Raw genomic sequence first — 12,155 nt, forward strand, 5'->3', positions numbered from 1 at the left:
ATTGGGCAAACAATGTCTACAAGGTCAACGTATGGCAAAAAATGACTATTTTCAGCATTTATATGGCATATTTTTTCTGGCAACTGTGCTTCAGTGGCTGCGTCCAAAAAAATGCATATTTTCTGCATTTATATGGCATAATTTTTCTGGCAACTGTGCTTCAGTGGCTGCGACCAAAAAAATGCATATTTTCTGCATTTATATGGCATAATTTTTCTGGCCTCTGTGCTTCAGTGGCTGCAACCAAAAAAATTTATATTTTCAGCATTTATATGGCATAATTTTTCTGGCCTCTGTGCTTCAGTGGCTGCAACCAAAAAAATTTATATTTTCAGCATTTATATGGCATAATTTTTCTGGCAACTGTGCTTCAGTGGCTGCGACCAAAAAAATTACTATTTTCAGCATTTATATGGCATATTTTTTCTGGCCTCTGTGCTTCAGTGGCTGCGGCCAAAAAAACTGGGCAAACAATGCCTACAAGGTCAACGACGTTGACCTTGTAGGCATTGTTTGCCCAGTTTTTTTGGCCGCAGCCACTGAAGCACAGAGGCCAGAAAAAATATGCCATATAAATGCTGAAAATAGTAATTTTTTGCCATACGTTGACTCAACGTATATGGCAAAAAATGACTATTTTCAGCATTTATATGGCATATTTTTTCTGGCAACTGTGCTTCAGTGGCTGCGACCAAAAAAATGCATATTTTCTGCATTTATATGGCATAATTTTTCTGGCCTCTGTGCTTCAGTGGCTGCAACCAAAAAAATTTATATTTTCAGCATTTATATGGCATAATTTTTCTGGCAACTGTGCTTCAGTGGCTGCAACCAAAAAAATGCATATTTTCTGCATTTATATGGCATAATTTTTCTGGCCTCTGTGCTTCAGTGGCTGCAACCAAAAAAATTTATATTTTCAGCATTTATATGGCATAATTTTTCTGGCAACTGTGCTTCAGTGGCTCCGTCCAAAAAAACTGGGCAAACAATGTCTACAAGGTCAACGTATGGCGAAAAATTACTATTTTCAGCATTTATATGGCATATTTTTTCTGGCAACTGTGCTTCAGTGGCTGCGTCCAAAAAAACTGGGCAAACAATGCCTACAAGGTCAACGTATGGCAGTTGTTTAAAGAGAACAGTAGATTACTAGCCAGCAAAGCTACCTAAGCTAAAATGTCCCTCAAATCCCTGCAGACTTCTGTCCCTCCAATACAGAGCAGTATCAAGCAGATTACTAGCCAGCAAGCTTACTATCATCTGTCCCTGAAATCACTAACAGCTCTCCCCCTACACTATCTCTTCCAAGCACACACAGGCAGATTTTTCAGATACATTTTTGCCCTTGATCCCCCTCTGGCATGCCACTGTCCAGGTCGTTGCACCCTTTAAACAACTTTAAAATCATTTTTCTGGCCAGAAATGTCTTTTCTAGATGTTAAAGTTCGCCTTCCCATTGAAGTCTATGGGGTTCGCGAACCGTTCGCGAACCGCTCGCATTTTTGCGCAAGTTCGCGAATATGTTCGCGAACTTTTTTTCCGACGTTCGCTACATCCCTAATAATAACAGCAGCAGTCCAATAATAAGTTTTTAGCTACTGTAACATCACTAGACTAGTTACTTGCTGTTTACATTCTTGCTATGAGTAACTAGTTGGGCCAGAATATGGGTGCCCCTTAAATTTATTCTTATACATCATACTTTGGAACTTGGTGGTTTTCTGCTTTTAAAATAGGTGTTAGTTGTGGAGACCCATTTATCAAAATTTGTGTAATTTTCTATTTTGAATAACCTCAACATTTTAAGAAACGTGAATGTTATTGTATTTATTAAAAAAAATCTGTATAAAAAAAGTGATTGAATAAAACCGTTAAAACAATACCTCTATTACCTTGAGTTTGTTTTATATAATTTTTAATGGGGGCGACAAGCTCAAAAAAGAAATTCAAAAACTTGAAAAACTCAAGTACATTGACTTCTACTTGTCCTTGCAGGCTTTCAGAAGTTTTACTTTTTTTTTTTTGCTTTATAAACATAGAAAATTTGTGTTTTTTAAACCATTATTTACTAAAATTGTAATTGCAGAATAAAATATACAAACATTGATTAGAGATCTGTCCCCACAGAGTAGAATCATGGTCATATTTTAGGGAGGAGGCCTGGATAGCACTAGTAGTAAAGTGCTAGAGGGATATTGTTTCTTGCTGATGACCACTTCTTTTACTGCCTCATTTATATGTTTGTGAGGATATGTGGATGTTTTATCTGATGGGACTTTAACCTTTTATCTCAAAACCAATAGCATTTATGGTTATGTGTAATACACAGTCTGCCCTGTGTGTAATGTAACTGCAGATTACAGACTTATTCTTCTCTCCATTCACAGGTATTATTACAGACTATTATATATATATATATATATATATATATATATATATATATATATATATATATATATATATATATATATATACATACATACATATATATATATATATATATATATATATATATATATATATATATATATATATATATATATATATATATATATATATATATATAAGCCAAGGCCTTACTGTACAGCATCTTGTAATCCAGTGATCCCCAACCAGTGGCTCGTGAGCAACATATTGCTCTCCAAGCCTTTTTATGTTGCTCCCAGTGGCCATAAAGCAGGTGCTTATTTTTGGATTTCTGACTTGGAGGCACGTTTCGGTTGTCTAAAGACCATGTGAACTGCCAAACAGACTCACCTGTAGTCCACATAGTGCCTACCAAACAACTAGTGATTGGCGAATTTGTCCCGTTTCGCTTTGGTGAAAAATTCATGAAACGCCGCCACGGTCCAGTTTTGGACGCCAGCGTCCGTTTTTGTATGCTGGGGCACATTCGCCGGCGAAAAGTTTATTCTCTGGAGGCGAAACGCAGGAATCTGCTGCAAATTCGTGTCTAGCGAATAAATTTGCCCATCACTACAAACGACCAATTACAGCCCTTATTGGGCACCCAACTAGGAACTTTTTTCATACTTGTGTTGTTCCCCAACTTTTCTTATTTAAAAGCAGCTCATGGGTTAAAAAAAGTTGGGGACCCCTGCTCTAATCTATTGCTTACAATTTACTATGCAACATTGTTGTTGTTGAAGTTCTTATTTGTGCCATGGTTTTCACACACTGAACCTATTAACACTGTTCTTTGCTTCTTGTTGTTAAAATGGATATAGTGTGTGTTTGTCTGTATTGTGAGTATAATTCTCTCTCTATATGTGTGTGTGTAATGTGTAATAATTCATTTACATAATGGCACCATTTCATGTATTTACTCAAACCATACACAGATGGAAAGTTCAAAATAGCTGATAAGAAAGCACCTCAGAGGAAAGGTAAACATTTGTGTAGTGGCTTGATTTGAGTTTATTTGAAGTCATTTCTCCCATGCATTAGTAAAGCAAAAGCTGTAGCCATGGTGATCCTATTGTAGCCTGTATTTAAAATGAAAAATTAGAAAAGGTTACCTTTGCAGATCCAATTGGTTTTGTGTTAGTATAAAGAAGCTTACATATATTATAATGGGAAACAAAACAAAAACTGATATTTATTGCAGATTTCTGAAGATTTGATAAGGTGATGGAAGTAACAGAGCCCCATCGGATTTCATGATTTAATTCAGTAATGTTTTCACACATTATGAGTAAAGAGAATGTATATATTATATCCCTGAGACTTACTAAACTTCCACCCAAAATTCATACACACAGGTTTGTACAAAGTCAAGAAACTTTGAAAACCTTTGCAGGTTCATGTTATTTCCATGATTTCATGTGCAGTTAAGCAGGGTGCAGACAAATAAAAAGTAGACTGTTATCTGTAAGGGGATCCTCCCAAAAAGTGTCTTCACTTACAGCTATTTTTATAAACGGGCAAAAGGGGCATTTGAGCAGGGATCACCAGGGTAGGGGGCCACGAGCAGATTCTTTATCTGATTTAACTTTTGACAGAAGCATTCTGCAAAGATGGTAGTCGTTACATTTTCAATCTCATTTTAAAAATCTGAAAGAGCTCTACAGTATGGCTAATTTCTTTGTTGTGGGTTCTTGTGGCACCTCCGTTTTTCTCATTTATCTGGTGATATGGCTGTTGGTCCAGAGCATCACACCTGGTGACCATGTCTACTTCAGTTAACTTGGACCTGCCTTTTTATATTGAACTCATGAGCTTGAGGGTTGTTCTATCACAAATGTCTCCAGTGTTTTTCCTAATGTTTAAGTGTATCATTCATTTGGACATGGAATGCAGCAAAACCTTTTACTGGGGTCAACCACAACTTTTATTCGATTTTGCCATTTTATACGGTATGACCAAATGCAATTGAAAACAAATCAAATTGGTTGCCATGGGTCATTTCCCAGGTGCAAATTTGCCCACTGTTATACCTTTACTTTAAATACATAGGGCTGCTCATCTACCTAATCAGATTGCACCATTCTCTAATATTGATAAAACATTCAGCATTGTGACAAAGGGCAAATTTATATCCAAAGCTCTGACTTTTTATTTATCGCAAAATCATAGATTTGCCCCTCTGACTAATGAGACTTTGGAATTCCATAGTATTGGAGAATACTCAGCAGTGTATTGTGGTAAAGAACAGAACAGGTTGATCACCAGAAATATGACGTGGCAACATTTTGTGGGTCAGGGTCAGATGTGGGTTGAGTTTTTCCTGACCTCTACACAACTAAATGAAGGCAGAAAAAGCATGTAAAACTTGGCAAGCATTTTATTTTTACCAAGTAAAAATACACTTAAAAAAAAAAAACCACAGGATCAAGAAGAAACTGTCAGTTGGCATTACAAGTATTTGTTTTTGCTGATGATCTTATTGCAAATAAGGTTTCATTCTTGAAAAGTGCAAGGTTAGGCAATCTGGTTCATATGTCTTTATAGGTCCGTGATAAGGCCTAACCTTGGTTGCAGTGCATTTTCGTAGCCCAGGAAAGACAGTTAAGGTTGGGGTTGTTTTCTCTGTAGACAAGGCATTTGCAGAGGGACAGGATTGCTTTATATAAGTACATTAGAGGACAATGTAGACATGTAGCACCACTTAAGCTTTAAAACCCTTCCAACCGATATACTGTATATAGATGCACACTGGGTTGGAAGGGTTGACCTTGGCGGACTTTTCTCTTTTATTGCAGCCTTTTTTGCACTTTGAACACTGCTTTCAGGTTTGCAAATGATCCCTTAAATATTCACTTAAAAAGAACATTAATAAGTAATGATACTTACTGAGAGGTACAGTGGGAAGCAGGTGGGTAGTTGTTTGGACCATCGTTTCTTTCTTTGTTGGCTTCTGTGTAGATTCCTTTATACCAAAGCGTTCTTGCTTTGAGTCATTTAGGGTATTTTCAAGAAAAAAGACATCATCTCTGAGCTGTGATATCTGTGAGAAGGCCAAGTCCAGCCCCTGTGCATTAATAGAATAAAATTTAATTCAGGTCTGTATAATATTTGACCACAAAAACAGGTTCAAAAGTCGATGTGAAATAAGTATCTCACAATAAATGGATTTGCCTATTGTTATTATCAGATAATTGGGCAGCATTAATTAGAAAGGCTTACAAATAAATAGAAATACTGGGACGAAGGAATCAATTAAATGTATATTTGCAGCCTAACAATATGGGTTTACCTAGAATATTGCTTTCCAGAAATGAATTTACCCAGTATGAGTACTTAATGCTGGTGGCAAGGGCTCTTCTTAATAAAAACATATACAGTTGCAGATATTAGAGTAATTACAGCAGACAGAACAGATGAAGTACAGGATGAATTCTATATAAAGCATACTCTTGCCAATAGATACTCCTTCCTATCTAAGTTGTTTTTGGAATGAGGCCTGTTATGTAGAATGCGCTGGACCTAGAACCAGAAAATGGATCTTTCCATAATTCGGATCTTCATACCTTAAGTCTACTAGAAAATCATGTAAACAAAAAATAAACCCAACAGACTGGTTTTTCTTCCAATAAGGATTAATTATTTTTGAGCAGAGAAAAAGAAAATAATTTTAAAAAATTGCATTGTTTGGATAATTATTTGACTTATCTTTATAAATTACAGAAGGGGGTAAATTATCAACTATATACTGTATATATCTTTTTATAGCCAACTCATCTTTCTTGGTAGAGGGTAGAGTGTATAGGCCCTGGACAATTGCATCTTTTGCCCATTTATTTAAACAGCCCTGGTTATAACATATGAAGTGTTTTATGGGGGTAGCTAGTAAAATATTTTGCACAGGGGGACATATGTGTCCAGGTTAGGTAAGTGTTCAAACCTTCTAGTAGCAGCTATTCAGACAGGCACAAGTAGAGTTGAAGGCTGTTGTTATTGTGTCACAATATGAAATTGCCATGTTCTTATATGCATGTGTATATTTGATTTCATTTTCCTCCAGTATCTTGCTTGGTGTTATTACATGAATCTTCTAATTAGACTAGACTAGACATTATTCTTGCTCATCAGCTAAAAATATTCTCTCTAGTTAAATAAATATAAATTCAATGTACGTGTTTTTTTAAATGCTGAAAATACTGAACACAAGCTGGCACCTAGTGGCAAAAGCTAGTTAATTCACCTTAAGGGTGTTTAGACTGGGATCATACTTTATTCTAGTGGTTCAAGCCATTGATAATGCGAGACTGTAATAACAAATGTTACAAATGTATATACATACATACCGTACATATACTAAAGCATACATATGAAGTCAAGTAAGTGTGCATATACCCTAAAAATATACGGTACACAAGTTCAGTTTCATACGAATGCAGGGTGGGGGCACAGGAACCCAATACCTGCCTCCATCCCCCTTCCCGTCCGGCTGATGCATAAGGCAGTGCAATACAAACTTACATATAATTTACAAGTACAACCACAAATGCAGTGAGCAAAGTACAATATCCAGGGCAACTGCCATGTTTCCCCCGATGCAGCGGAATTCTTGTATCGTTGCAGTCACCAGACAGCGATATGGCTAACATAATTGCGCTCACACTTCATAACAAATCAGATGCAATTGCACTGAAAATTTTCTAGTTCCAGTAGGCATCATTTAAGGCATTCAGCATTCAAGTGACATGTGTGCCTTGTTCTTCCAATGCAACTACTCTACAGCAATTGATGTAGGTCACAGTGGAAACCAACTGGTTCAGAGGTTGTGGTAGAGGTCATTTTTTAATCCACAGGGTGCACGTGCTAGAATGCTAAGGGGTGCAAGTGTGCTCCCCTTAGTGCTTATCTAATAAGCACGTGTGCCTGGCAAAGGCTGCACTATGGAAGGGGTGGGGGTGGGATGTTTATGTGCCTACCCCTCTGCCTAACACAGGCAGGGCTAGCTACATATTTTCCTCTCTGATTGTGCCTTTTTTTGCTAAATTATCCCTGGTAGCTCAAGGGTCATCCTTAATCAATAAGCATTACTGTGCTTGTTTTGGAACAGGGGGCAGTATTAATGGCACTGTTGAAACACTTCAGCAGAAAATATTTCTGCTGCTATTTCTATGACTGTGCATGTGTCCTGTTCTTTACCCTCTGAGCTGTTTGGACAGCCCAGTCTTATAACATTCTATTTAACATTTTTACCCGAGATCTTTTTTTAATGTGTAACTCTTTTTTTTTTAAATTCAAATTAGGCTGGTTTAGGGGACCATAGGGTTATTGTGCCCCTATGGCTCTAAATCCCTACACTTCCCGATCTCCCTAGTTGATGGGCAGATGCCCATGTAGTTAGTTTACATATCCCAGTTATTAGCCAAGAGGTGTTGTGACCACATCCTGTCACACTTTGGTTTAGTGAGTGAGAAGGCATGGGTCTTCATATTTGGCTTCTGGTTGCTGATCCATCTGGATGTTTCCAGGGAGGCTGGGTACACCAAGGCCCAGTAAAGCCAATTTGCCCTAGAGGGACCCGAACCTCTAGTGTGGAAGTCGGGGAGCAGGGACCCCTTGAATGAGGCTAGTGAGTGGCAGGAATATAATTGTTATAGACTCTCTAGGAATGTAAGAGGGAAGTCAGAAAGAGCAGCTTTGTGCTCCATCAAGGAGGTGTAGCAGGGAGTAGCTTCCCAGGATGTAAGGTTTGCCTACAGTGAAGGGACACAGTGGATAGGGTGTCAGGCTTTAGGTTCTCCTCCCTGATCTCTCCACTGGTTGAGATCCAGACCACGAAGTATTTCTGCCTGGAGGTGTGCTGTACTGCCTTGACTACATCCTCAGGGAATGCACCTGTACCTACCTCTGATACACTGTCTGAGCTGTGTGCCTATATATATTCTGCAAATGCCTCTTTATTGATGTAAGTAACTGGTGGATCATTTTTCTCTGACAAATAAAGTTATTTTATTCTATTCTATTTGCAAGAATGTCCTGGTGCCCATTTTTATTGGTTAAAAAGCACAGTAGCCCATGGGAGTTGTAGTTTCACTACACCGCACCTTTAATACTTCCTTTTTGCGAAGGCCCTGCCTTAAGTGTTAGAGTTCAGTGTAAACCATGCTCTAGTATACAGCTGGTTGTTAACCTCGTTGGCCTGGATAGTCAAAATATGTGTTACACTGGTTTAATCATACCACCCAACATTTGGAAATAAAAAGAGGGCCTTTCCAGTATGAATGCTGGACTGCGTGTTGAGCTGTCAAAAGCATGACTGTCCCGCTGAAAATGGGACAGTTGGGAGGTATGGTTTAATCCATATCTCTTACTTTAGTGGTGGAAGCACCAGACTAATAAATAAACCTAACTTTGACTCAACTAAGCGTGAAAACTTTTTCTGTGCTCTTGTTATAGAGGGACATTAAAACGGTAGTAATGATTCTCTTTACTGTCAAATGGCAAAACAGCAAATTATAATGTTGAACTCTTGCATCTTCTCCAGAAAATTTTAAGTATAGAGTTAAAGAGAATGTGGGAATTCAAAAAATAACTGACATACAACTGAAAAATTAAATTTTTTTTTAAAGTACTGCCAAAGCAAGAAACAAAGAATAGAAGCCTTTCTTTCCGTATGCATTCTAATGATAATACATGACACAAATCTATAACTACTCCGTAGACCTATTATAACCTATCCTCTGTGCAAGTAGCATATCATTTCCATTAAAATAATTGAAAATGCATAGCAAATTGTACTGACCTCCTCCAGGCGAATGTGAAAGCCATTCAGGTCTCTGCTGATATTGTTTAACTGCCTTTGCAGTGCATTTTCATGCTGTAAAAGGTGTGATAAAAGGGGTAAGAAAATAATATGGAAATTACACATGCTGTTTAGAACCTTTTCTTTCACATGCAGAAAAATGAAATAAATTCAACCCTGCTTTGTATCTGCTCTAATACAGCTATACATGCTTAAAGTCTTTATATGCCACTTATAAAAAGTTGCTCCTTAAGTATGCAAACAATATTTTGAAATGGTCATAAATATACTTGTAAATAAATATTCTTAATTAGCGCTTAAGTAAATGAAAAAGTTGGCTTTTTAGGTAGCCAGTCATAAATATTAAACAAACCATATACAGGTATGGGACCAGTTATCCAGAATGCTTGGGACCAGGGGTTTTCCAGATCTGAGATCTTTCTGAGTTGCCTCATGAGGAAACTTTGGGCGACTTCGGAAAACGAACCGCCGCATGTGATTAGCGCCAGTGTTTTTTCATTTTAGCCGGCGCATATTCAGGGAAGGCGTTTGGGGAGATTGGTCACAACAAAAATGAGGCGATTAGTCGCCAGGCGACCAAATCTCCCCAAAACGCCCTGTGTGGCCTGACCCTTAAGCTACTGCTTTATTATTACAGAGAAAAGGGAAATCAATTAAAAAATGTGAATTATTTATTTAGAATGGAGTCCATGGGAAATGGCCTTCCCATTATTTGGAATTTTCCGGATAATGGGTTTCTGGATAAAAGATCATATAACTGTACTGTACTTTTGGAGCAGAAAATTAGACAGGGCAGTTAAAATACTGACCTTTGATTTGTGCATTCCTTAATCCTTCTCTATTATTTTATTAAATCAGCTGACTACTTTTCCTATGCCTACATACATTCCTTCACTTCCACTGATCTCTTACCCCATTGGTTTAGTTATGAGTGAAAATGTTCGGCAAGTTTCAGCGCGAAAATGACACCCATAAACTCTGATGGGTGAAAAAATTTGTCACGTGTCAAAAACTTGTGGAGCAATTTGTTGCATGTCAATAATAATTTTGTTGCCCATAGACTTCAATGCATTAAGGCAAAATATTTCCGTTTCGCAAATTTTTGGTGAAGCGAAAGGGTCAGATTCACCTATCACTACCCACTACCTATACTGTATGTCCAATTGCTTGTTCACTCCACCCCAAATCCTTATTTTTTCTTCCGACAACTTGTGGCCTTCAAAAAGTAAAAAAAACAATAATAATCCACCCCCCATTTTGGATAAAAGACACAAAGTTTGCCCATGTGCAGGAACCAATAGCAACCAATGAGATGTTTCTCCTTTTGGATTGGTTACTATGGATTATTGCACCTGGACAAACTCAGTGCACCTTATTAAACAACCCTAAATGTATGACAAAATATAACAGATTTCCTGGTGTGGCATGATTCAATGCTAAATAAATGTTTTTGCTTTTATACCAGTTTTTTCAAGGAATAATATTGCTAATACCTTTACTCCTTCCACTTCTTGTTGGACCTTTAATATTTCAAGGTCTTCACCATGGCTGGAAACAATATTTTTCAGTGATTTCATATTCTAAAACCAAAACAGTTGAAGATGAATGCATTATTTCAGTGGTTTAAGTAGAACTTTTTTCTTAAGTTGTCTTTTCCATGGGAAGGTTGTGGCAAGACTTAAACTACCAGATTTGCATGAAGGCCTGAATGAAGGAAAATCGGTCTGTAGATTTACTGCATCTAATTGCACACTTTGATAAATCTGAAATTATGTGGATTCTTATTTGTGAGATGTTTTTTCAATTTATGGCTTTTATTACATCTCTCTCTAAGGCTGAATACTATATGGAGAGAGATGGAAGGCTAGGGACATAAAAAGCTATTGTAAACTACAATTAAAGTAAACTTTAGGAGCAATTATCGGCTAGAGTTTAACATAATCTACTTTAAAATTCCATAAAAATTCCACCAGACCTTCATAAAATGGGGCACTGACTAGTTTTAGTATTCAATTGTACTTTCTACAACCTCAGCTGAACATCTGCTGTAACTGTTATGAAACCAAGGAACAACTTACTGCGAGACTTCTCTTGTTAAAGAGATCTTGACTATTTTTAAGGGAAGCAGATTGGGATAGTGATTAAAAGCAATTTCCCTGCACCTACTAATCATTTTGATGTGATAAAATATAATAAGCTACAGGGAAGAAAACATAACCTACCCCTTTCTTGCTGATTATTAAGTGCTTTCCTTTACAGCAACATAATTTTGATTACCTACCATATCTCACATATGTGAGAATTTAATAATTTAACCAAACAAGACACATGCCTTGTTATTATTATTATACTTCCATGTATTAAAGTATAAACCCAAAACAGGGCTTCTTTTACAAGTACAAGGCACAACAGAATTTTATAACGTAGGATTTGTGTGCAAAATTCTAAACTTTGCTTCAAAACGGCACCACCATTCAAATCAAGTGCAAGAAACAGATGTAGAAATTTGTCTTGTAATCCTGTTGACCAATTAAAACACCACTTGCACAATATGAGTGTTATTAGAAATAAATGGTTTACAATAGGGATGTACTGAATTACAAGATTTCAGCAGGAATTGAATCCAATTGCCTGGCCAAACCGAATCTGAATCACATGATTTTCATCACACAAACATGGAAATTAAACATTTTTTAATTGAGTGCTGAGTGTGCAGTTCTCTTTTCCCCTTTCCCCCCTAATTTACATATGCGAATTAGTGTTCAGATTCATTTCTATATTAAGCCAAATCTTCCACAAAGGATTTGGAATTCTAAAATAGTGGATTCGGTGCATCCCTAGTTTGTAAATATGATGACATCTTTGGTAAAATCATAATTGTTGCTGCCCATATGTCCTAAATACAGTTTGCTTTAATTGAATATATTTACTT

General features: G+C 37.0%; 1 protein-coding gene across 2 annotated transcripts in view; it reads right to left on the reverse strand.

Annotated features, from left to right (window-relative positions):
- The window catches only part of LOC108719619 (EF-hand calcium-binding domain-containing protein 14), a 32,369-nt gene that overhangs the window by 9,331 nt on the left and 10,883 nt on the right, over positions 1-12,155 (reverse strand). For both annotated transcript variants that reach the window (XM_041590430.1, XM_041590428.1), the window contains exons 5-7: positions 10,717-10,803; positions 9,203-9,277; positions 5,296-5,473 (exon numbers count right to left, since the gene is read on the reverse strand). In XM_041590430.1, coding sequence (XP_041446364.1) covers positions 5,296-5,473; positions 9,203-9,277; positions 10,717-10,803 — 340 coding nt within the window. The remainder of the gene's footprint in view (positions 1-5,295; positions 5,474-9,202; positions 9,278-10,716; positions 10,804-12,155) is intronic.

This window comes from Xenopus laevis, chromosome 1L (genome assembly GCF_017654675.1).
Source record: "Xenopus laevis strain J_2021 chromosome 1L, Xenopus_laevis_v10.1, whole genome shotgun sequence".
In the NCBI taxonomy this organism is placed as follows: domain Eukaryota; kingdom Metazoa; phylum Chordata; class Amphibia; order Anura; family Pipidae; genus Xenopus; species Xenopus laevis.